At 47.0% G+C, this 21646-nt stretch overlaps 1 protein-coding gene across 1 annotated transcript in view; it reads left to right on the top strand.

The window, feature by feature from the left end:
* ITPR3 (inositol 1,4,5-trisphosphate receptor type 3) overlaps nt 1–21646 on the top strand; it is a 568454-nt gene that overhangs the window by 331951 nt on the left and 214857 nt on the right. The window contains exons 12-13 of the mRNA XM_078644240.1: nt 4501–4600; nt 5524–5684. Of these exons, the coding sequence (XP_078500366.1) occupies nt 4501–4600; nt 5524–5684 (261 nt within the window). The remainder of the gene's footprint in view (nt 1–4500; nt 4601–5523; nt 5685–21646) is intronic.

Here is a 21646-nt window from a genome sequence, read left to right on the forward strand (position 1 = left end):
TTGAGAGTTGCTCAATAGACTATTAGTCTCTAGAAAACCAGAGAGCTGCCTATTCGCCAGTTTTTCGGCCACTTTGCCCAATCCTGGAAGCAGGGAGATAGGGCGAAAGTTGGCCAAATCCGAGGTGTCTAAACCCGGTTTCTTTAAGAGCGCTTTGATTTTGGCCTGTTTCCAGCTCGGGGGAACAATGCCTGTGGTAAATGAAATGTTTAGCAGCTCTGTGGCCATAGGGGCTATGGTACTCATAATCTGTTTGAGGATGTGCATCGGGGCAGGGTCGGAAGGAGAACCACTTTTTATGTTCGAGAGAGTGGTGCAAAAGTCTTCCCTGGTTATAGCGCTAAACGCTTTAAATTGAAGACTAGTAGACGCGGTGGAAAGGGCTTCGATAGACGGTGTTGCAAGAGATTGAGGGAGGCTGTCAAGAATTTTCTGTATCTTTCCATCGAAGAAGTCTGCTAGTTGATCGCACCTTGCTTCGGGTTCATTATGCATGGTGATTGGGGCTGGAATTTTAAGAAGCTGGTTAACGATTTTATACGTTTCCCTAGAGGAGTTGGCTGACAGTCTGATTTTCTCCTCAAAGAAAACTGCCTTTGATTTTTGTCGTGCGGCTTTATAGAGCCTAAGGGCCGCCTGATAGGAGGCCTTGCTGTTAGGTGCCCAGTCTTTCCTCCACGTGCGTTCAGATTTTTTACAGGCCTTTCTGAGCTCTCTTAATTCGGCCGTAAACCAGGGGGATTTAAAAGTACTACTCTTTTTTATAATTGATTTGAGGGGCAGAACCGTGTCCAGAGAATTCGTGAGCCAGTTATGGAAATTTGTGTCTGCTTGCAGGACATCGGATCCAACTTCGGGAATGGACTGTTCAAGGGCAGTTTTCAGGCTTTCCACCGAAAGCCTCGGCCAGGCTCTTTGAAGTATACGAGGATGTGGAGCCTTGACCTTTTCGGGAAAAATTTCCCAGAAAAAAGGCACGGCGAAGTGGTCCGACCATGGTAGGGGCAGAGGGGACTTCAGTACAAGCTGGGAGTTGTTGGAAAAGATCGGGTCCAACAAATGGCCTTTGTTGTGGGTGACTTCCTTGTTTAAGAGCTCAAGTTCAAAGGTTTTAAAGTTTGAGATTAAATCTACGGCGGATCTGTCCTTGAGATCCTCAAAATGCAGGTTTAGGTCTCCTAATACCATAAAGTTGGAGGCCCGGGCTGCAGCTGCTAAGGTGGCTTCTAGTAGGGAGTCAGAAAAAAGCCTAAGACTTCCTGGGGGGCGATAGATGAGGAAGCCTGCGAGGGAAAGGGTGGGTGAGATCTGGATATTGAAACCGGCACTTTCTGCATCTGAAATTCCACCCTCCTCGAGTCTGCAGGTCAGGGAGTCTTTATAAATTATGGCAAGACCTCCGCCCTTCCCTTGCTCTCTGTTCTGATACTTAATATTAAAGCCGCTTGGAAGTGCGGAGATAATATCAAAGTCAGTGTTAGAGGATAGCCATGTCTCCGTGAGAAATAGCACGTCCAAGTTACAGTCTTCAATAAGCAGACTGATCTCTACCGAATGCTTTGGCAGAGATCTGCAATTGAGTAGCGCCATCTCCACTAATCGCCCAGCCTTCTTAAGGTTAGACTCCTTCTGGTCTGGGCAGATTTGGCAACAACAGAAAGGGGCGTCACTCTAGGCGTGCTGATGGCAGCCCGGGTCCCCAAGATGTTGAAGTGCCACGAGCACCTCCCGCGATAGTCGCGAAGGCCCCGAAGGAACCACGGGCAGAGTGGCTGGCCCGAGGCCCAGTCTGGCCCGGACGGGCCCAGACGGGCTTGCCTCTGGCGCACCTCCGGCGCGCCATCGGCGCGCCCGCTGCGCCCGCCCGCTGCGCGGACGGGAAATGGGCTTCATTTTAAGGCGCCCGGGCCGTGATTCGCCCGGACGCTAGAGCGCTAACCGGGCTTTCCCTCCCAAGATGGCGGCCAAAGTCGTCGCCCTCGGGGAAGCCCGTCAAAGTCCGAGTATGGCCCAGAATCGGCCCTCGGTAAGCCTAAGGTGGGTACAGTAACGCGCCCCAACTGTCCCTGGCCAAATGAGTGCTCGTGTGCAATAATGCAAAAAAACAACAACAATTTTTAAAATCAGTATTTAAAAGCAAGTTGTGCAATATGTGGCAGTTAAAATGATTTCCGTGGCCTAACTCCCGGCTTTCCGCCTCAGGAGTGCTCCGTTATAAAATGAAGTTACTGATGCCTTGTTGCCTGTGCTTTTTAAGGCGCCCGGGCCGTGATTCGCCCGGACGCTAGAGCGCTAACCGGGCTTTCCCTCCCAAGATGGCGGCCAAAGTCGTCGCCCTCGGGGAAGCCCGTCAAAGTCCGAGTATGGCCCAGAATCGGCCCTCGGTAAGCCTAAGGTGGGTACAGTAACGCGCTCCAACTGTCCCTGGCCAAATTAGTGCTCGTGTGCAATAATGCAAAAAAACAACAACAATTTTTAAAATCAGTATTTAAAAGCAAGTTGTGCAATATGTGGCAGTTAAAATGATTTCCGTGGCCTAACTCCCGGCTTTCCGCCTCAGGAGTGCTCCGTTATAAAATGAAGTTACTGATGCCTCGTTGCCTGTGCTTTTTAAGGCGCCCGGGCCGTGATTCGCCCGGACGCTAGAGCGCTAACCGGGCTTTCCCTCCCAAGATGGCGGCCAAAGTCGTCGCCCTCGGGGAAGCCCGTCAAAGTCCGAGTATGGCCCAGAATCGGCCCTCGGTAAGCCTAAGGTGGGTACAGTAATACGCCCCAACTGTCCCTGGCCAAATTAGTGCTCGTGTGCAATAATGCAAAAAAACAACAACAATTTTTAAAATCAGTATTTAAAAGCAAGTTGTGCAATATGTGGCAGTTAAAATGATTTCCGTGGCCTAACTCCCGGCTTTCCGCCTCAGGAGTGCTCCGTTATAAAATGAAGCAAGCTATATAAATGCAAGCCTTTGTCCTCCTCTATCCTTCTGCTATCATTCCAAATCCAATTAACTGACTAACCTATCCACCACTTAAAATGTACTTGCATGTTTCACTATATTAATTCAACACTCATCCTCTATGGGTCCCGAAGTAGCGAGCTACTCGCCGAAAAAGCGCTTCGACGCCTCGTCAGGGGTAGTAAGCGCTATATAAATGCAATTACAATACAATACAATATGCCAGAAATCAAATTACCGAAAATGCAGTTCAGAGAATGCTTTAAGAAATAGTTGATGTTTTCATGGATAAATTCCTATTTTCTTTCAGTAAATTGACAAACCTGGCAGCTGCCACGTCTGTAGTGTAGATTATGTATTGGTGCAGTGGGGCTTCAATGATATATTCATCTCTGTTCAAAGTTTTCCCACAAGGTTGCAATGCTACAGAAGGCTGTGTTTACAGAGGTCCTCCATGCCTGGAGGTTTTGAGGTTGTAGTGGAGATATCTTCATAGGTTGGTGCTCTGACAAAGCTGATATAAACTTGGTAGAGGTTATACACATGGTAAGACTCCCCTTACACATGACAGTTCTAACATGTTTAGAGCTACCATCATGTTAAAAAATCACTCATACACATATAAGCCACACCGCCTGTCATCAAGGATTTCTGAACATCCAACTACACCTCTTACTTACCAAGGTTAGTTCTGTATAGCAGTAAAAACATCAAAACAAAGGGGGAAATATCCAAAGTGAAAGACAGGAGGCCCTCAGCGGCCTGGACAACTGAGGCAGCTTCGCCTGACATGATGCTGAATCTGCCTCATCACTGCCAGCCTGGTTACCAGCTATTTTGGAAACTCTTAATTTCCCTATCACTCCACGCAGCGGTGCAGCAAGATGTCGCTGACAAGTGAGTTAGGAAGATGAAAAAGACAAAAGAATTGCTTCAAAGCAAAAGACTGCCATCTCGTTTTGTAAAACAAGTACACCCTCTTGACTGTTAATAATACAGACTTTACATTGTAGTTATTTCGCTGGTATGTGGCAAGTGGAGCCTCACAAAAACATTTTATGGAACATTATGGCACCAACTGTATAGTGACATGATGTAATGTTTGATGAGTTACGTGCACCTTACAACTGATTGGTAATATATGGACTGCTTTGAATTACTTGCTTTTGGAAGACAGTAGAGCCTTGTGAATTTAAATCTCTGCCAGATATTTCAGAAAGGGAAATTCCCAATAAATACTGTATTGGTAAGATCAAAATAATTGAAATCATTTTGGTAAGGAAAAGCTTACACATCCAACATTTCTCCAAAGTTCGCATCCCAATATTTTGTTACATTTTAAGTTTTCTCCTTTTTAAGGATTAACAGACTACAACTCCTAGACTGTGAGTTTGAAATAAATGTATAAACTACAATCTACCCTCTTCTCTGATTACTATAGAGAGGTAGATGTAATTGTTATTGTATGGTATAATGCTGAATAAGTTGAGGCATGTCTTTGACACAAGTAGTCAGTAACATTGGCTGATTGATTGCTATGTTTTAGGAACTCATTTGTGAGGCTGCGACACCTATGCACGAACACCTGGATCCAGAGTACCAACGTACCTATTGACATCGGCGAGGAGAGACCCATTCGACTAATGGTATGTCCGAGGATGAAGCTGCACTAAAGGTTCCTAGATGCAACGGCGGATGAGACCTTATGAACCTCTCAAGTTATAATTCTAGCACATTTTCAGATTCTGACTTTTTACGTAGAATGACCCAAAAGAGATCCCTTACTGTACAAGCTCTACAGCAGTGCAGATCAAGATTACTATAAGATAACGTAATTCTAAACAAGTTACTTAAATTAAAATAGCGGGTTTGAGGAAGGTATGTGGGATACTTGGAAAGAAAGTTGATGAAGCTCATAATGTCCTATGCAGTTTGCCCACCAAACTCAACGGATCTTAAAGAAACCAAACAATGAGTGACAGCAAAATAGGGCCCATCCTACATCCAGACATCGTCAAACAAAGAAACGTTGTGGAATCCTCATTGTTTACGGTTATCAATGAGCAAAGTTTTGATAAAGAGAACTGGATCTTTTTTCTTTTCACTAACTGCCCAATTAAAGAGCTCAGGTGTAATTCTGGAGAAAGTTCTCTTTCATTTGAGTATTATAACTTCCACTGGGCATTACTGCTAACCAGAGTCCTACACCTGGCAATAACTGACCTCACCAGATCCTACAGTTTCAACTCCATTGCTGACAGAATATGTTTCTTTGTACTAGAATGTGTCATGACACATCCATCCACCCTGGTCCTGACACTGATCATGTCTTCCTGTTTAGTTACAAGGGGGTGGATGCCGTGGTTGAGCCAGCGTTCAGTGCCTGGTTTTATCTAGTCACACGAGGGACAGGACATCTTCATTTACTTTAGTTGCCACTTACTGTTGCCTCGTTATAACATTAAGAACAATTTTCCAGGAAGATACAAACATCCAGTGCAGGACATGGTGAAAAAGTAAAGCAGCCCTAGTTTAACTCAGTTGCCATGACTTTCTTTGACTTTTTCAGCTTGGCACCTGTCCAACCAAAGAAGATAAAGAAGCATTTGCTATTGTCTCTGTGCCAGTGTCAGAAATCCGAGACCTCGACTTTGCAAATGATGCTAGTTCCATGTTGGCCACCACCGTCACCAAGCTGAATGAAGGCTTCATCAGTCAGAATGACCGAAGGTACGTGGCTTGCTATTGTGTTAGAAATAGGAGTTTTACAGAGACAATTGTGTCATTGTGTGGTTAAGCCAGTGGGTGCGCTCTGCTGCTTCAGAAGGATTCTGCTTTTGTGGTAACATTTGTTGCATCTCTGCTTCTGCTGGCTGCCTTCAACAATGGAGTCAGATACTTAATAACGAAGAGTGAAGAACACTTCTGTAACAAAGATAACAAATTAACAATGTTTGTGTACGCACAAGACACAGGTAAAAAACTTGGCACAAAAAAAAATCCACATGTACAGGAACATAAACTAGAATGATATATATATTTTTTTCACAAAACAGAAGAAACAAAAAAATAGAACTACAACCAATAGTGGAACTCCTTCAATCAGTTACAGGAATACAATGCTAAAAATGCAACAATTTCAACTTAAATTCATAAAATATGGAGCATATATTCATAAAATATGGAGCATATATTCATAAAATGTGTCTTATCTTGAAGTGGGGTTCATAATTTACAATGCATGACTCAATGGTAACCCCGTTGTATGTTTTATAAGATGTCTATGAAAAACACTCTAACTGGAGAAAAAAGGGCTACTTCAGGTCTAGAAACCTAGGGCCCAATTCACAAAAGTAATCTGAGACAAAATCCTAAACTTGCTACTTTTGGTATTCACAGAATGCATACAGTAGTAGTAAAGTTAGGATTCCAAACTTTACTACTACTGCACTGAGACAAAATCCAAACTTTATGACTCTTGGTATTCACAAAATGCATTTATTAGTAGAAAAGTTACTAACTTTCTGTATTCATAAAAGGCATTTAGTATTAGTAAAGTTACTAACGTTACTACTACTACTAAATGCCTTCTGTGAATACCAAAAGTAGTACGTTTAGGATTTTGTATCAGATTAGTGCTGTGAATCGGTCCCCTAGTTCTCAAGACAAAAATGACACCCTCCACATGGCTGTATGTACTACTACAAAGATTATGGAGCATGGATATATAGAAAGCATGAAGGAATTGTCAAAAGGGCTGATCTTTCAAGTTCTGGTAAGCAGCTGGTTATTTTTTTTAATACAATATGAACTCAAGATCCCATTCTGACAGTTATTTCCCAATCCTTTTCTAGGCTTAGAAAGAACAGGCTTGCGCCAGCAATATGCCATATAAAAACACCAATAAATGATAAGGTATTAAAGAAAATCATACGACTTGGGAACACCACTTGTAATCTGCAAGCAGAACTATAGTTTATTCACCACAAAGTCCCTTAACTAGCTAATCTGACAAGAGAGATTGAAAAGCAACAAGTGATGTCTGATTTAATGTGCTAAACATCCTATCTGGCTTGGCCTGTTAGTATGACCCACACCCATCTTGAGTCTGACCTGAAATTCTACATACATGTATACTCCTAGAAAACATGCTGTCACTGTGTTCATATACTCCGGTGCGCTCCATTAGCTAATGACACCACCTATTACCATGCACTTGCATTCATACTTTTCCCAGTCAGCTCCACTTGAGGGAAAGATGCCCGTAAAGTCCCCTGCATAAAGGAAGGCTGAAGGGCGTCTCATGATTGTGCCCAGAATCAGCCGCGGCCCGTGGAGGGAGTTGCGCTGGGGCAGGGAGGCGGGGCGGGGGAGGGCAGGGTGGGGGTGATAAACAACGGAATATGGATGATTACAGGTAAGTAAACAATTTAATTATTAAAACAAATTTCGTTTCGTGCCCTGTATCGCAAAATGCGATGCAGGGCACGCTACGAAATTCGTTTTTTAAATTAAATTATTTACTTACCTGTAATCATCCATATTCCGGTGTTTATCACCCCCCACCCTGCCCCTCCCCCACCCCGCCTCCCTGCCCCACCGCAACTCCCTCCACGGGCCGCGGCTGCCCAGAATCCATGATCTTAAAGTAAAGCATAGACAGAAAATATTCAAGAATGCCACATTGAATGGAAAGGGGTGGGCAAGGGAAAGTAGGTTTTCTGATGGGACAGTATATGTTTTTCTTTGTTGTATATTTAAACACTTCTTAATTGAAGTTTCAAAAAGAGAAGAAAAAAAGTTTATGTTCTGAACTCTATGTATGTCACAACATCTACCCTCCCATCACTCCCCTTCCATACTTCACTCTCTTTCTTCAAACGTGATTACCCACCATCACCTCTGAAGAAATAAAAGGTAACCCCGCAATACCAAACTGGTTAATGGTCAAATTCTAACCTGCAAAATTCAAGTCAAAGGGGTAACTATTACAAGAATACCTAGAACACAAACATCTCCTAGATGAACCCCAAAGAGGTCTTAGCCCCGCACTTGGAACAGAAACTGCAGAAAATACCTTTTTATTCCCCTGGATGCAGACTAGTGGGCTGCTTTGATATTCATTGATGTCTTAGCAGCTTTCAAAACTGTGGATCACAAAGTCCTACTGAAGAGACTGAGTGTATAGAACAGTATTAGAGCGGATCATCTCCTACCTTGTGGTCAAACTTACTGGCCCCATTAGAATTATTGAGCCATTTGTAATGAAGGCCGCAGTGGCAAGCATGGCAGCTGTAGTCGCACACATTTAGTGTCTACTGCATCTTGCAGAGCAACAGCTTGCAGGGGCTCGTGAATGGATGCGCATCACAACTTGCACCAAATGCATAATTCCACACAGCAGGTTCATTAACTCACTACTCTGTCTTTAATGCATCCCATTGTGAGCAATAAACAAGTCAGAAAAGCTTTATTCACTTTCAGTTTCTTTGAGGGGAGAGTTTGTAAAGTACTATCTGTATTGGCAGAGCATGTTGTACGTTGACTGTAACTGACGATGCTCCTCATGAGCCTGTCCTGTCTGACTGCTCCCTTGTGCCTCCACTGCAGAGCCCCTGCCACCTCAGATGTGTGGGTTTCTGAAGTGGTTTTTCATTATAGACTCAAATATGAAGCCATCGTTAATGACTGAAAGCGAGCAGAATGGGCAAACAGCTTACATAGGGAGGACCATTTTGCACCTCTTTATGTGAATGGCTGCCTCAAATATCTTCCCATATCACACAGCTCCTCCAGCATGATTCTGACCATCCTTGAAGAGACCTGAGAGAGAGCAGTGAATTGCCCAGAACACAGACCTGCAATGATTTTTGTGGACTCTGGCACCGAAACCCAACACTGTATTATTTGCACTGGGCTTTTTTACCTTTGGTCCAAAAATACCAGACAGATTCTTGCAAGTGAAACCGCTACCTCTCCCCCTAGGATGACCAGGCGGTCGTTATTTGAATGGACCGCTTGTAATCATTATTGATTCCTTAGCGGATGCCTTTTGTCTATAATTATAGAAGTGGCACGACAAAGCCAGTATTTGTATATTTAAACCATACATGTGCCTGTTGTTGGACTGCTAACTCGGAAAGAAATTCAGTTTAGAAAAGGTGTGGTCCTAGACGCAAGAGTATAAACAGGCAGCACAGGCCTTCCTTCGGCCAGTGCGTGTTAACACTCATTTTGCCCCAAAGCCAGCTCTCAGACACTAGGACTACTTGCCATTGGTGGCCTGTCGCATAGACACAATCCAAGAAGGACTGGGGATATGAGACCTCGGTGCCGTAAAAGGGTGGAGGAGGAGCCTGCACCCTGAAGGAGCCCAACAAGACACGTGAAATGTTAGGGTCACAGTCTAAGAGCTGCTGCCAAGGAGGCAGGAAAAGTAACTGCACCACTGGTGAGCATACAAGGCCATTATGGTGATAGAGGGCGCAGGTCACCCGACTATAACTTTACCATATGCACACTTGGGCCCATAATTCAGTTCACCATATTTACTTAATCGGATAACCTACACTCTACTACCAGTCCTTTTTAATCCTACTGATTCCTATACCATTAACTTACCAATCCTTGTCCCTGGTACCTATGACCACAATGGATCAGGGAGTTAGTTGTAAAGATAAGCAACCAGTCAAAATTTACCATAACATTTGCACTCTTTAATAATAACCACAGACTCGAGAAGCTTTGAAAACCTTTATCTAATCTTCATCAAGAGTTGAGAGCCAAAGGTTTACAGCAAGCAAGCTATCGATAACCAGAATCATGAAAAGCGTGTAACTATGCAAAAGATATATTATGCCAACCATTTAGAAGTCTAAAGGGAAGGTAAGAACAGGGAACATGCTATAATGAACTCACAGAAATCAGACTAAAAATTGTGTTTTCTAAAGGACGGGGTATATAAGGGACATGCTAGAATTCACAGTTTAGTCGCTTTCAACGGATGGGTAAGCAAAAAAGAACTCAATTTGTAATGGCGAAAATGAAGTGACCATGTAGCTATAGGGAAGGTAAGAAAATGGAACACGCTAATAATTCAGAGCAACCACTTTAATTCTAACCCTGGGCGTAGTAGGCGTAGTGGGGCTACGCGAAGTGGGCAAGAAACTATCTCCACCTACGCACTTCGCGTAGCCCCACTACGTGCCACCCGCCTCCCTCCCTCCCTCCCTAAATACTACCCGCCTCCCTCCCGCTCTCCCTAAATACTTAAATAACCTTTTTAAAAAGAATAAAAACCACTTACCTTGTCCGCTGCGTCTCCGGGGCTCCCTCTCGTAATCGCGCCACCATCTTGGATACTAATGCACATGCGCGGCCGCCCACGCATGCACATTTCTCGTGAGAAATGCACGGGCGGCCGCGCATGCGCATTAGTGTCCGAGACGGTGGCGCGATTACGAGAGGGAGCCCCGGGGACGCAGCCGACAAGGTAAGTGGTTTTTATTCTTTTTAAAAAGGTTATTTAAGTATTTAGGGAGGGCGGGAGGGAGGCGGGTGGCGGGCAACTTTGCTACGCCCACGGAGTGGGCGTAGTGTTGCCTGCTAAGCCTACTTTGCAAATGGCGAAATAGGCAACACTTCGCCCACTCAGTGGGCGTAGCGAAGTACTACGCCCAGGGTTATTTAATTTGGCTAAAGGAGGGTAGATAAAAGGAACACCTAATTTTCATCAGCAGTTCTTTATCTTCAATTCTAAAGGATAGGAAAAATGTGTCATGCTAAAATAGCAAGAATCACAATTTATTAATCAAAAAGGAGGAGGAGAGAAAAAAAGAACATATGCAATTATGTCTCTAGCAAGATTCAGGAAGGGTAAGAAAAGGACGCAAATGTGTTTCCCTCACAGATTTATATTTACCTAGAACGGTGTGGAGACCAACCCTGGCCACGGGTCAGTTAAGGACAGAAACCCCGCAAGTTGCAAACGCCAGTAGGCCAGCAAGTGCAGGTCAGAGACAGGACAGGAAAACCAGATTTGGATCAGAACCGGACCACCAAAGTTGAGACCAGCACCCGCAGTTCAGTTGCAACGCCTACGCTACAACCTCTCTGCAGCTATCAGTCAGAACCCCGATTGGGTTATCGAATTTCCCGGCAAAGTGCTTCGCCAGCACTTCAGGTCCCAAAACGCCGATTGGGTCAGCAAGTCTTCTGACAGAGTGCTTCGCAGCACCTCTGTTCTCGATCAGCTATGGGGTGCGTTGGGTCAGTGACAGGTCAGCTATTCGGACAAGTCGGACAAAATCTCTAGCTAAACCTATGCTAGTTATACTATTTTCCAGGTCAGTGTACCACCCCCCAAATGTTGCAAATGTAAGAATCCCCAATTTCGATTGGACAGTAGAAAAGGACAGGTCCTCACACCACCTAAATTTTTTACTTTCCCAGGCTCCTCATTTGAATTTCATATACGCCCCTTGAATTTCAGGTTCTCATGACATATGCTTTATACATAACAATGATAAATTTAACATTGTATACAATGTTATAATTTCAGTACAGTTCAGCTTCTTCGACTAGGGGAGAGTTGTCTTCCCAGGCGCATCTTGGCTGGAGCTGCCATCTGGCTGGGATTCAATGTCAGATGATTTCAGCCCTCCTTTTATAACGTGCCGTGTGCAAAGAACTTTCAAAATGGAGTATTCCCTTCTCTCAGGCCCAAAGTTTTCAATACATGAAAGGTAAAAGAAAACAGTCTTAGAGCACAGAATAAATTAATACACTGTATACCATGAATCTCTACTCTATTCCCATTACTTTATAATAAACTATAGCATTAAGATTAAGCAGAACGAACAGCTTAGCAAAAGCAGCAATGCAAGCTTCTTGCATGTGAGAACACAAAGCAGCCATCTTAGCTCTAATGCGCAGATGCGAATAGCTTCCCTCCAGAACTGCGAGTACGTCATGTCACATGGGTTTGACCGACGCATGCGCAGTAGAAATTCCCGCGTAGCAGCAGTCATTTTATTTTGCAAGCATATTAGGATTAGAAAACACATAAGCAAGCTTCACTCGGACAACCAAAAATGTCGGAAAAGGGGCAAATTAATAAGACAAACATATTGATTAACCGCATGCGTGCGGCATGATTTCCGCCCGTACGCTGGATTTTGCGGATTCGCACTTTACATGACGAGCTGGGCTCGTCATGAGCGTGCGAGGAGGCTACCTCATGACGAGCCCAGCTCGTCATGAGCGTCGAAGGGGTTAAGCAGAACGAACAGCTTAGCAAAAGCAGCAATGCAAGCTTCTTGCATGTGAGAACACAAAGCAGCCATCTTAGCTCTAAGGCGCAGATGCGAACAGCTTCCCTCCAGAACTTGCTCACAAGACTCTTACCTAAATTAGAAAACCACCTACCTACAGCAGAGAGACCATCAGTAAGTCTCTTCCATGCACTGTCAACCTCCAATGGTTTAAGCTCTTTTTCCGAATTTGTAATGTTTCTCACATACCCTTTAATTTCTACACTTTTGTCTGGTATGTAAGTGCAACAATGTTGCGCTTTCAACATTCTGCAGACTCCGCCCTCTTTTGCCAATAACGTGTCAAGAGCAAGTCGATTTTGTAAAACCATTGATCTGATCGCAATCAATTCGGTATTGACCATCAGGAACCCTCCAGCAGTGTCAGTTGATAATCGATCTACTACTGTTGACAATTTGCAGATTCTGTGTGTATTCAGAGCCACTCCCACTGTAGGTATTAATGCACTAAAAATATCACCTACTATTTCACCAACACTTTCTCTTTTACTACGTACTAATTCATTAGTTCTTTCAGTGCTTCCAGTGATTTTACCCTCATGGTATATCTTTGGGAAGACAATACCAAAGTAACAGCTCCCGTACCAATGGTCGGGCAATTTGAAATAGGCCTTGTTTCCACATATATAATAAATTCCAGGAAACACAGGTTCTGACCCATCTTTGAAACCCCAACCCCCAATTACCTTGTAATTGTCTTCGCATTCACTGGAACCAATGAATATATTGGTATAATAACTGGTTCTTTCTCTTTGAAGACAAAGTTTCCCCTTCTTTTCGTAATCCAGCAACATAGCAGCATTAGCTCCACCATTTGAGGTGCTCCCTATGCTTTCAGCCCATTTAGAAGTTTTCTGATTCTTGTCTTTTGCTTTCTTTTGGAAACTTTCTCTTCTTTTCTCTACCATGTTCAGAAACAGTTTCTCTTTTTCGTGTAATGAACAGGTCAGGTTATCTTTGTGTGCGTCATATATATTTATTTTACCTACAGTTAGAAAACATTCACTCATATATTTTGCTACATCTCTAGTTGTATGTACAGGGTTCAGGTTTCTTCGCACAGGCAGTTCAGAAAATATCACATCAAAGTTTGAATAATAATACTGTAAAGGTCCTCTTTTGTAAAACAAGCTAGCTAAAACACTACAGGAAATTCCATAGGTTAGTGGCAGATGGTGGTATGTCACACCCTCAGCTACCGAAGTAGGCAGCTTCATGCAGACATAACAGTCGTCTATTTCCATAGCTTCTACATAATGTACTAACAGGTTTGCGAAAACATTTAAATGAGTTCTGTTCTTGATTTTGTTATAATGTATTCCTTCCTCGTCTGGTGCTTCTAAATCTACCTTTGTTTGCTTAAGGCTAAGAGCTTTCTCTGGTGTATCTACTCTTCGTGGTGTATTTCTAGTTTGTAACTCTTTGGTGTCTTTCGGCAATTGATTAGTAGGGTACAGGTTTGTGTCTTTACTCATCATAGAAGGAATAGCTATTGTTAGTCCTATCCAAAGTATAAGTACTATTGCTACACTACATAAACATACTTTGCAGCATGTTTTTAAACAACCTCGTCTCGGTCTTCCATTTACAGAAGGATCAGACATTTTAACTCAAAAGAAGCTTCAACCCCTCTTTGTAATTTTGCACAGCTTGATTTATTCGGGGCAGCTTTCAGGAGGTTTTCACCTCTTCGTCGGTCTGGTCTGCAATCAATTCTTCATCACTTTCGTCACTTATTTCCAGGGTTTCAAAGTCTTCCAATACAAGATAAGTCCATTCAGGACTCTGATACTTGTTTTTCAATCTTTTTATTCAGGCACTCCGTCTCCTGCTTTGTATCACACATGGATCAGCTTGACTTGAGACCTCATTCACCTGTTCAGGTTCTTCGTTAATTGTCTTTAGTCATAGTCTCAGTCTCTTGGCAAATCTAGATACCTTGTCTCCTTTTCTGAGTCTTTTAACTGGCACTGTGTCTTGGCTTTCTTCAAACGCTCTTTTATTTTCATTCAGTTGTGGCACATTTGTTTCAAGATCGTCCTCTGTGTTTCTCCCTAACTGACTAGGTCCAGGTCTTACATCAGCTTCTTCCGCCTGGTCCCTAAACTGGCCTTGTTCAGGTGTATGCTGGATTTGGCTTTGTTCTGTTTCGTCTTTTTCTTCCTGAACACAATTGTCTACTCCTATCTGGTCCTGTTCAAGCTCTTTGAACTTTTGATTTACTTCCGCTTGAACCTCCGCCCTAATTTCTATTTGTCCCTGTTGGGCCCGTCTGCTTCTGAGAGTCCCCTCACCACTATAATTTCTTTTGTTCCCCTGTACCTCCCAGAATTTGTCGCTTTTTATTTGTCTACCAGGACCTTTTTGTGTGTTGTTTCATGGGGCTAGGTGTTCCTTGACACCCAGTTGCTCACAAGGTTTCTGCCACCTATGTACAAGGCGCCTGGCGAAACCTGTGGCCATTAAAACTGAGGTTGGCAACCTGTGTGTGTTTAACCTTAAAATGGTGGACACATATTTTCCTCATGAGAGTGACTCCCATTGGAGCCTCCTTGAACCCTGACCTTCTGAGGTTTTGGCGCCCTTTTTGGTTGGCACGCTTTCCTGACAGGAATTCTTAAGATTTCTTCAGGTACACAAAATGGCCGCTCCAGAGCCCCAGTACGGTGGCTGTGAGTGACCATAAGACACCTCAGAATGTGTCAACCCATTGACACAGCCAGGGAAGGTTCTAGAACCTTCTGGCTGGTGCCAGTACCTCAGGGCTCTGGCTATATAAAGCCCAGACCCTGGCGGCCATTTTATTGAAGAGAGAGGGGAGTTGATTAGACTACTACACCTAGATGCTGATAGCTGCTGAAGAGGTGTGACCCCTATTCCTGACTTGACACCAGAGAAGACACCTGCCCTGCTTACCCTTGAGGTGGCTGAGAGTACAGGCAGTAGTGTGGCAAGGGTTAATATTGTGGATACTGACTGGCGTTCCAGTCAGGCGTAATTTTGAACCCTTGCGCCGACAGCGCCTGCCCAGCTAGCGCCTCTGTGCCCCAGAAGACTGTGGCCGAGTTTGTGTGCCTCCCCCCCCCCCCGGTGGCGTCAGACTGAGGAAGAAGTCGGGTCGTGAGGCGTGTGCCCGATCGCCGTGACCGTGACCTCATCCTGTGCCCCCTTCACGTGTAGCGCCAAGCGCGGGGGACTCGGACGTCTCCGAGCCCCACCGGCGTTGCGCGCTTCCTGGTTGGTGCCCAAAGTGAGAAGGTGAGGTGGTGCGCCGGGGCGGGGAGAGGCCGGCCTTTACTGGGCGGGATCTGCGTCCCTGCCCTTTCCGAGACCCGGGAAACTGTTGCCGTGGGCGGGACCAGCCCCCATGTGAGGAAGTTGGAGGGAGGTCCCGGGAGCCCGTGAGTTCCCTGATGCTGGCGTAGGAGAATACTGTGCCCGACTGAATCGCTAATCGATCCAGCCATTGTGAGGAAATCTGATTCCCCTGTTGGTGCGCCGCGGTATAGTGGAACTGTGCCCGACATTGAGTTAAGTGAGCGCTGAAGGCAAGAACCCCTGTGTGCGGCCGTTCGTCCGTCCAGCGACGTCGAACTGAGCCGCCTAGGAGCCCGCAGTAGCACTGCAGGCTCGAGTCAACCCCCACCGGCAGCGGACATCCTTCCCCGGTGGCCGCGTAGGGCCAAATGAAGGACTTACTGGGTTTCCTTGTCTTTCCAGTCATACGCGCATAGTTCCCGAATGAACTAAAAGGAGTCCCCGCTCACCGTGTGACCGCAGGCAGTCCTCAGAACTCCACAAGTACTGTAAACAACCATTTACTAAAAGTGTGTTACTTACCAGAGTCAACTGCATGACTTTCTCTAATTGGTGGCAGCGTTATTAAAATGGAAATGTGGCTTTGAAGACTAAATGAACTAGAAAGTAATGCGCTATGTACAAGTGGTATTTAATTCATGTAATGGTGACAGTTGAGCCTGCTATTTAATCTATTTATTGAACAGAGCTATTCTCAATATTTATGCAATACCAGTATTCCTGAATTCCTATGTATTGTATTTATTCCCTGTATTTATTCTTAACCTGAATCCCAGAGTTTTGTGAAAAGTGAAATGTAACTGTGCTTTCCAATTGATCCCTATTCACAAGCAGAGAACTTTTACATAAAGGAATCGTATTTTTCTACAGCAGTGGTGTGGTGTCCTTCTTGTTAGTGTGACTGTGCAGGGGGTTATTATTGGGTCAGAGCCGGCTTAGCACTACAGCCTTCACTGCCTTGACACTTGAGCCAAGCTACCCCCCTTTGTGCTGGGCTTGCCCATCGCAGGTCCAACATAAAATTGGTGGCAGCGGGTGGGATTGCGAGCCGTGCTTGTTCTGTACCCCATAATAATTCAGTGTGCGTCACAGGTACACACCCGGAGTTTTCTCCCAGCGGCCCTCTGATTTAACATTTTGTTTTTTTCAAATTCTCTTCTGGAAGTGGGTGGAGGTGACCCTTAGAGTCTCATATCCTTATAACCTACTTCGGGGTGGTTGTCCACACTTTTCACTGACAAGATGGAATTCGAAATGTCAGAGCTGGAGACCTATACTGTGGCACAGCTCAAGGATTTCTGTCAGGAAAGGGGAGTGTTCATTAGGCGAGGGGCCAAAAGAGAGGAGCTCCGTACTAGTCTGCGAGCCTGGGTGGAAGCACATCCGGAGGGAACGGTAGAGGAGGAGGAGTCAGACAGAGGTACTGTCATTGAGGTAACTGCAGAATGTCCCCTGGGGGTGGGTGAGATGTCAATCAGCCCCAAGGTAACCTCACGGGAGGGCAGCAGTGTATCCTCAAGAGGGTTGTCAGAGACCGAGTTAGCCGACAGGAGAGAGGAGAGACAGTTCAGATGGGAGTTGGCCAATCTGGAGATGGAGGATAGGAGAGAGAGAGAAGGGAGGAGGATGGAACATGAGCTCAAGCTACGAGAGCTCGACCTCCAAGCCCGTAACATCACTCGGCGGTGTGTCGAGTCAAAGGAATTTGTCAGGGAGCCCAGGCCTCATTTACCCAAGGACGTGGTCGCCAGTTATACCGCTGGAGACGACATAGCCAAGTGGCTGACAGCCTATGAGGTCTCCTTAAGAGCCCATGGAATCCATGAGAAGCATTGGGGTGGTGGATTGTACCGCTACATGCCTCCGACAGGTAGGGATGCCCTATTGGCCCTAGACCGGGAGGAGCAGGTAGATTACCCCGCCATGAAGGTGGCGCTCATCAGAAAGTTTGGGTTGACCCCAGAGAAATACCGGCAGAGGTTTAGGGGCAGCCACAAACTGAGCTCACAGAATTGGGTTGACTTCCTGGATTATGCCAAGAAAGCCCTAGATGGGTGGGTCCAAGGTAGTGAGGTGGAAGACTATCGAGGGTTGTACGACCTAATACTCAAGGAACATCTACTCGAGAAATGTCTTCCCGAGCTGAGGCAACACCTGGTAGACAGCAAACTTACTTGCCCCCATAAGCTTGCTGAGGAGGCGGACATTTGGACAAGTACCCGAGTGTCCACCAGGGGGACGGGAGGAGATTCTCAGAAGTCCGGACAGGGCGCTCCCCAGAAGAAAGAGGGGGGAGATAATAAGAAAAAGGAGTTCTCCAAAGGCCCCCAAAATAACTTTAAGGGGAAAAGTTCCTTCTCCAACTTTAAGGCTAACCCGCAGAAGCACCCTAATCCTGGCCAGAGTCAGCAGCCAAGGGTTGTCCATTGGTTTGAGTGCGGTGGTGTTGGACATTATAAGGGAGATGTGAAATGCCCAAAGAGACCACCCCCTCCCACTGGAGGAAAGGCCCCGGCAGTTGCTAGTGTAGTGCTCGGGGAGGAGATGCCCTTAGTTAAGGGGAGGGAGTGGGCGGGAGTCACCTTAGTGTCCCTGGGTGATCGGGAGATGGTTCCAAAGATGCAGGTGCCCTCAAATACTACCAAGTATGGGCAGTGGGTCACCATCAATGGCCATAGAGGGGAAGGTCTGAGAGATACAGGAGCCAGTATGACTATGGTAAGGAGTCATCTGGTGTCCTCAGAGCAGGTAATTCCAGGCGTACTTCATCCAGCCGCGATGGCTGACGGCAGAAGGGGCCACTATCCTGTGGCCGAGGTTCCCTTTGAGTGGGGCGGGGTTGCAGGTTCACTTCGAGTTGCCGTAAGCCCCGCCGTGCCAGTTGATTGTCTGCTGGGCAATGATATGGAGCACAATGCTTGGAAGGAGGTGGAATACCGGACTCATTCTGAGATGCTGGGTACACCTGATTGGGCCTGTGTGAGTACCAGGTCTGCGGCTGCTCGGGAGGAGAAGTCGCATGGGTTGGAGCCTGGAACAATGGCCCGCCCAGCTGCTGATGAGGGAGCATCTCGAGGACAGGAGGAGCCTGCCTCGATGTCCGTGCCCCGTGAGACGGATAGGCCACCTGTGGAGGTGGACCCGGAGTCCGCGGAGGAGGACATGGTTCTGATGGAGGACCTACCTATCCCCGCTGAGTGGCGAGTGGAGGGAGGACCGTCCAGGGAGGAACGAAGCAAGGGACAGAGGGAATGTCCCACCCTCGAGGGTCTAAGGCAACAGGCTGAAGCCCAGGCAGCAGGAAACGAGTCTGGGAACTATCGTGTTTACTGGGAGGAAGGTCTCCTCTACAGTGAACCCAGGGCGCCAGTGCACGGACTGTCACGGGCCCTGGTAGTCCCACAGTGTTACCGAGCCTTCCTATTAGAGTTGGCTCATGAGATTCCCTTGGCAGGACACTTGGGTCAGGACAAGACCTTTGCCCGGCTTGTCCCCCACTTTTATTGGCCTCGAATGAGGGTGGCGTCCGACACATACTGTCGGTCGTGCGTGTCATGCCATGCCAGTGGGAAAACAGGGATGAAGCTGAAGGCTCCCCTGGAACCACATCCCGTCGTTGGCACCCCCTTTGAAAGGGTGGGCATCGACATTGCTGGGCCCCTAGATCCACCGACATCATCCGGTCACAGGTTTATCCTGGTACTGGTGGATCATGCCACAAGGTATCCAGAGGCAGTTCCTCTGAGAACCATTACTGCACCGGTAGTGACGAAGGCCCTGATGGGGATCTTTACCCGAGTGGGATTCCCCAAAGAAGTTGTGTCTGACAGGGGGACCAACTTCATGTCAGCGTATATGCGGGCAATGTGGAAGGAGTGTGGAGTGACCTACCGGTTCACCACTCCTTATCACCCACAGGCCAATGGCCTCGTGGAGAGGTTCAACCAAACCTTAAAGGGTATGATCAGAAGTTTACCCGAAAGCCTGCGGAGGAAATGGGACGTCCTCCTACCCTGTTTGCTCTTTTCCTACAGGGAAGTGCCACAGAAGGGAGTGGGCTTCAGCCCCTTCGAGCTTTTGTACGGGCACCCTGTACGTGGACCTCTCAGCCTGGTGAGGGACTCCTGGGAAAAGTCTCCCCGGAAAGTTCCCCAGGATGTGGTGAGCTACATGCTGGCCTTCCGGAGCCAAATGGCTAAGTTGTGGAAGCAAGCTTCTGACAACTTGGAAGCCAGTCAAGCAGTCATGAAAGCGTGGTATGACCACAATGCTCACCCAGTGGAGTTGGAGCCTGGACAGAAGGTGTGGGTGATGGAGCCGTGGGAGCTGAGTGCTCTCCAGGACCGTTGGACTGGCCCCTATGAGGTATTGGAGAAGATGGGCAAGTCTACCTATCTGGTAGACGTAAGGACCCCTCGGCACCCGCAGCGGGTGTTACATGCCAATCGCCTCAAGCCCCACTATGAGAGGCCCGAAGTCATGCTGGTGATGGTGACTGACGGATCGGAGGAAGAGGACACTGAGCCTCTCCCCGACCTCTTTGCGTCTCAAGAAAAGGATGGGTCAGTGGAGGGAGTAAAACTCTCACCATCCCTGACTCCTGAGCAGCAGGGGGAATGTCGCCAGGTCCTGGGGACATTCGCTCCGCTGTTCTCCCTTGTCCCGGGTAAGACCCATCTGTGTACCCACGACGTGGACACAGGAGACAGCCCACCTGTGAAGTCAAAGTCTTACCGGCTGTCTGACAAGGTGAAGGCCAGTATCCGAAGCGAGGTAGCTAAGATGCTGGATCTAGGAGTCATTGAACCTTCAAGCAGCCCTTGGTCCAGCCCGGTGGTTTTGGTACCCAAAGCTGCCCCACCTGGCACCACACCAGAATTACGATTCTGTGTGGATTACCGAGGACTCAATTCGGTAACAAAAACTGATGCTCATCCGATCCCTCGGGCGGATGAATTGATTGACCGGTTGGGAGCTGCCCAATATCTCAGTAACATTGACCTCACTGCAGGGTACTGGCAGATTCCCATGACTGATTGAGCCAAGGAAAGGTCAGCCTTCTCCACACCTGATGGACACTTCCAGTTCTGCGTTATGCCTTTCGGGCTCAAGAACGCTCCTGCCACTTTCCAGCGGCTGGTGAACACGATCCTCACCGGGATGGAGTCATTCTCTGCTGCTTACTTGGATGACATAGCTGTCTTCAGTAGCAGTTGGGAGGATCACTTGCAGCACTTGCAAGCCATTCTCCAGGCCCTGGAACGGGCTAGCTTGACGATCAAGGCCAGCAAATGTCAGATTGGACAGGGGTCGGTAGTGTACTTAGGTCACTTGGTGGGCCGGGGAACGGTGCAGCCCCTTCAGGCGAAGATTGAGGCAATCATGGCCTGGAAACCCCCCAAGACCCAGACTGAGGTCCGAGCCTTCCTGGGCCTCACAGGTTACTACAGACGGTTCGTGAAGGGGTATGGCACTATCGTGGCACCCCTTACAGAACTCACGGCCAAAAAGCAACCTAGGAGAGTCATCTGGACGGAGGCTTGCCAGCGAGCCTTCGACACTCTGAAACAAGCATTGTGTAAAGCTCCAGTCCTGAAGGCTTCAGATTTTTCGAAAGAGTTCATTGTCCAGACAGATGCATCCGATATTGGCATTGGGGCGGGCTATCGCAACTCAAAGAAGAGGGTCTGGATCAACCCGTGGTCTTTCTGTCACGGAGACTGCTTCCCCGGAAACAGAGGTGGAGTACCATTGAGCGGGAAGCCTTTGCGGTGGTCTGGGCACTGAAGAAGCTGCGACCATACCTGTTTGGTTCACACTTCCTTGTTCAGACGGACCACCGACCCCTTCGCTGGCTCATGCAGATGAAGGGGGAAAACCCCAAACTGTTGAGGTGGTCTATCTCCCTACAGGGAATGGACTTTCGGGTGGAACATCGGCCCGGAGTTGATCACGCCAATGCAGACGGTCTCTCCAGGTATTTCCGCCTTAGTGTTGAGAACTCCCAAGGGGTTGGGTAGCTCTCCCCACTTTCAGCTGGGG

The sequence above is a fragment of the Lissotriton helveticus genome, chromosome 5_1 (genome assembly GCF_964261635.1).
Source record: "Lissotriton helveticus chromosome 5_1, aLisHel1.1, whole genome shotgun sequence".
NCBI lineage: Eukaryota > Metazoa > Chordata > Amphibia > Caudata > Salamandridae > Lissotriton > Lissotriton helveticus.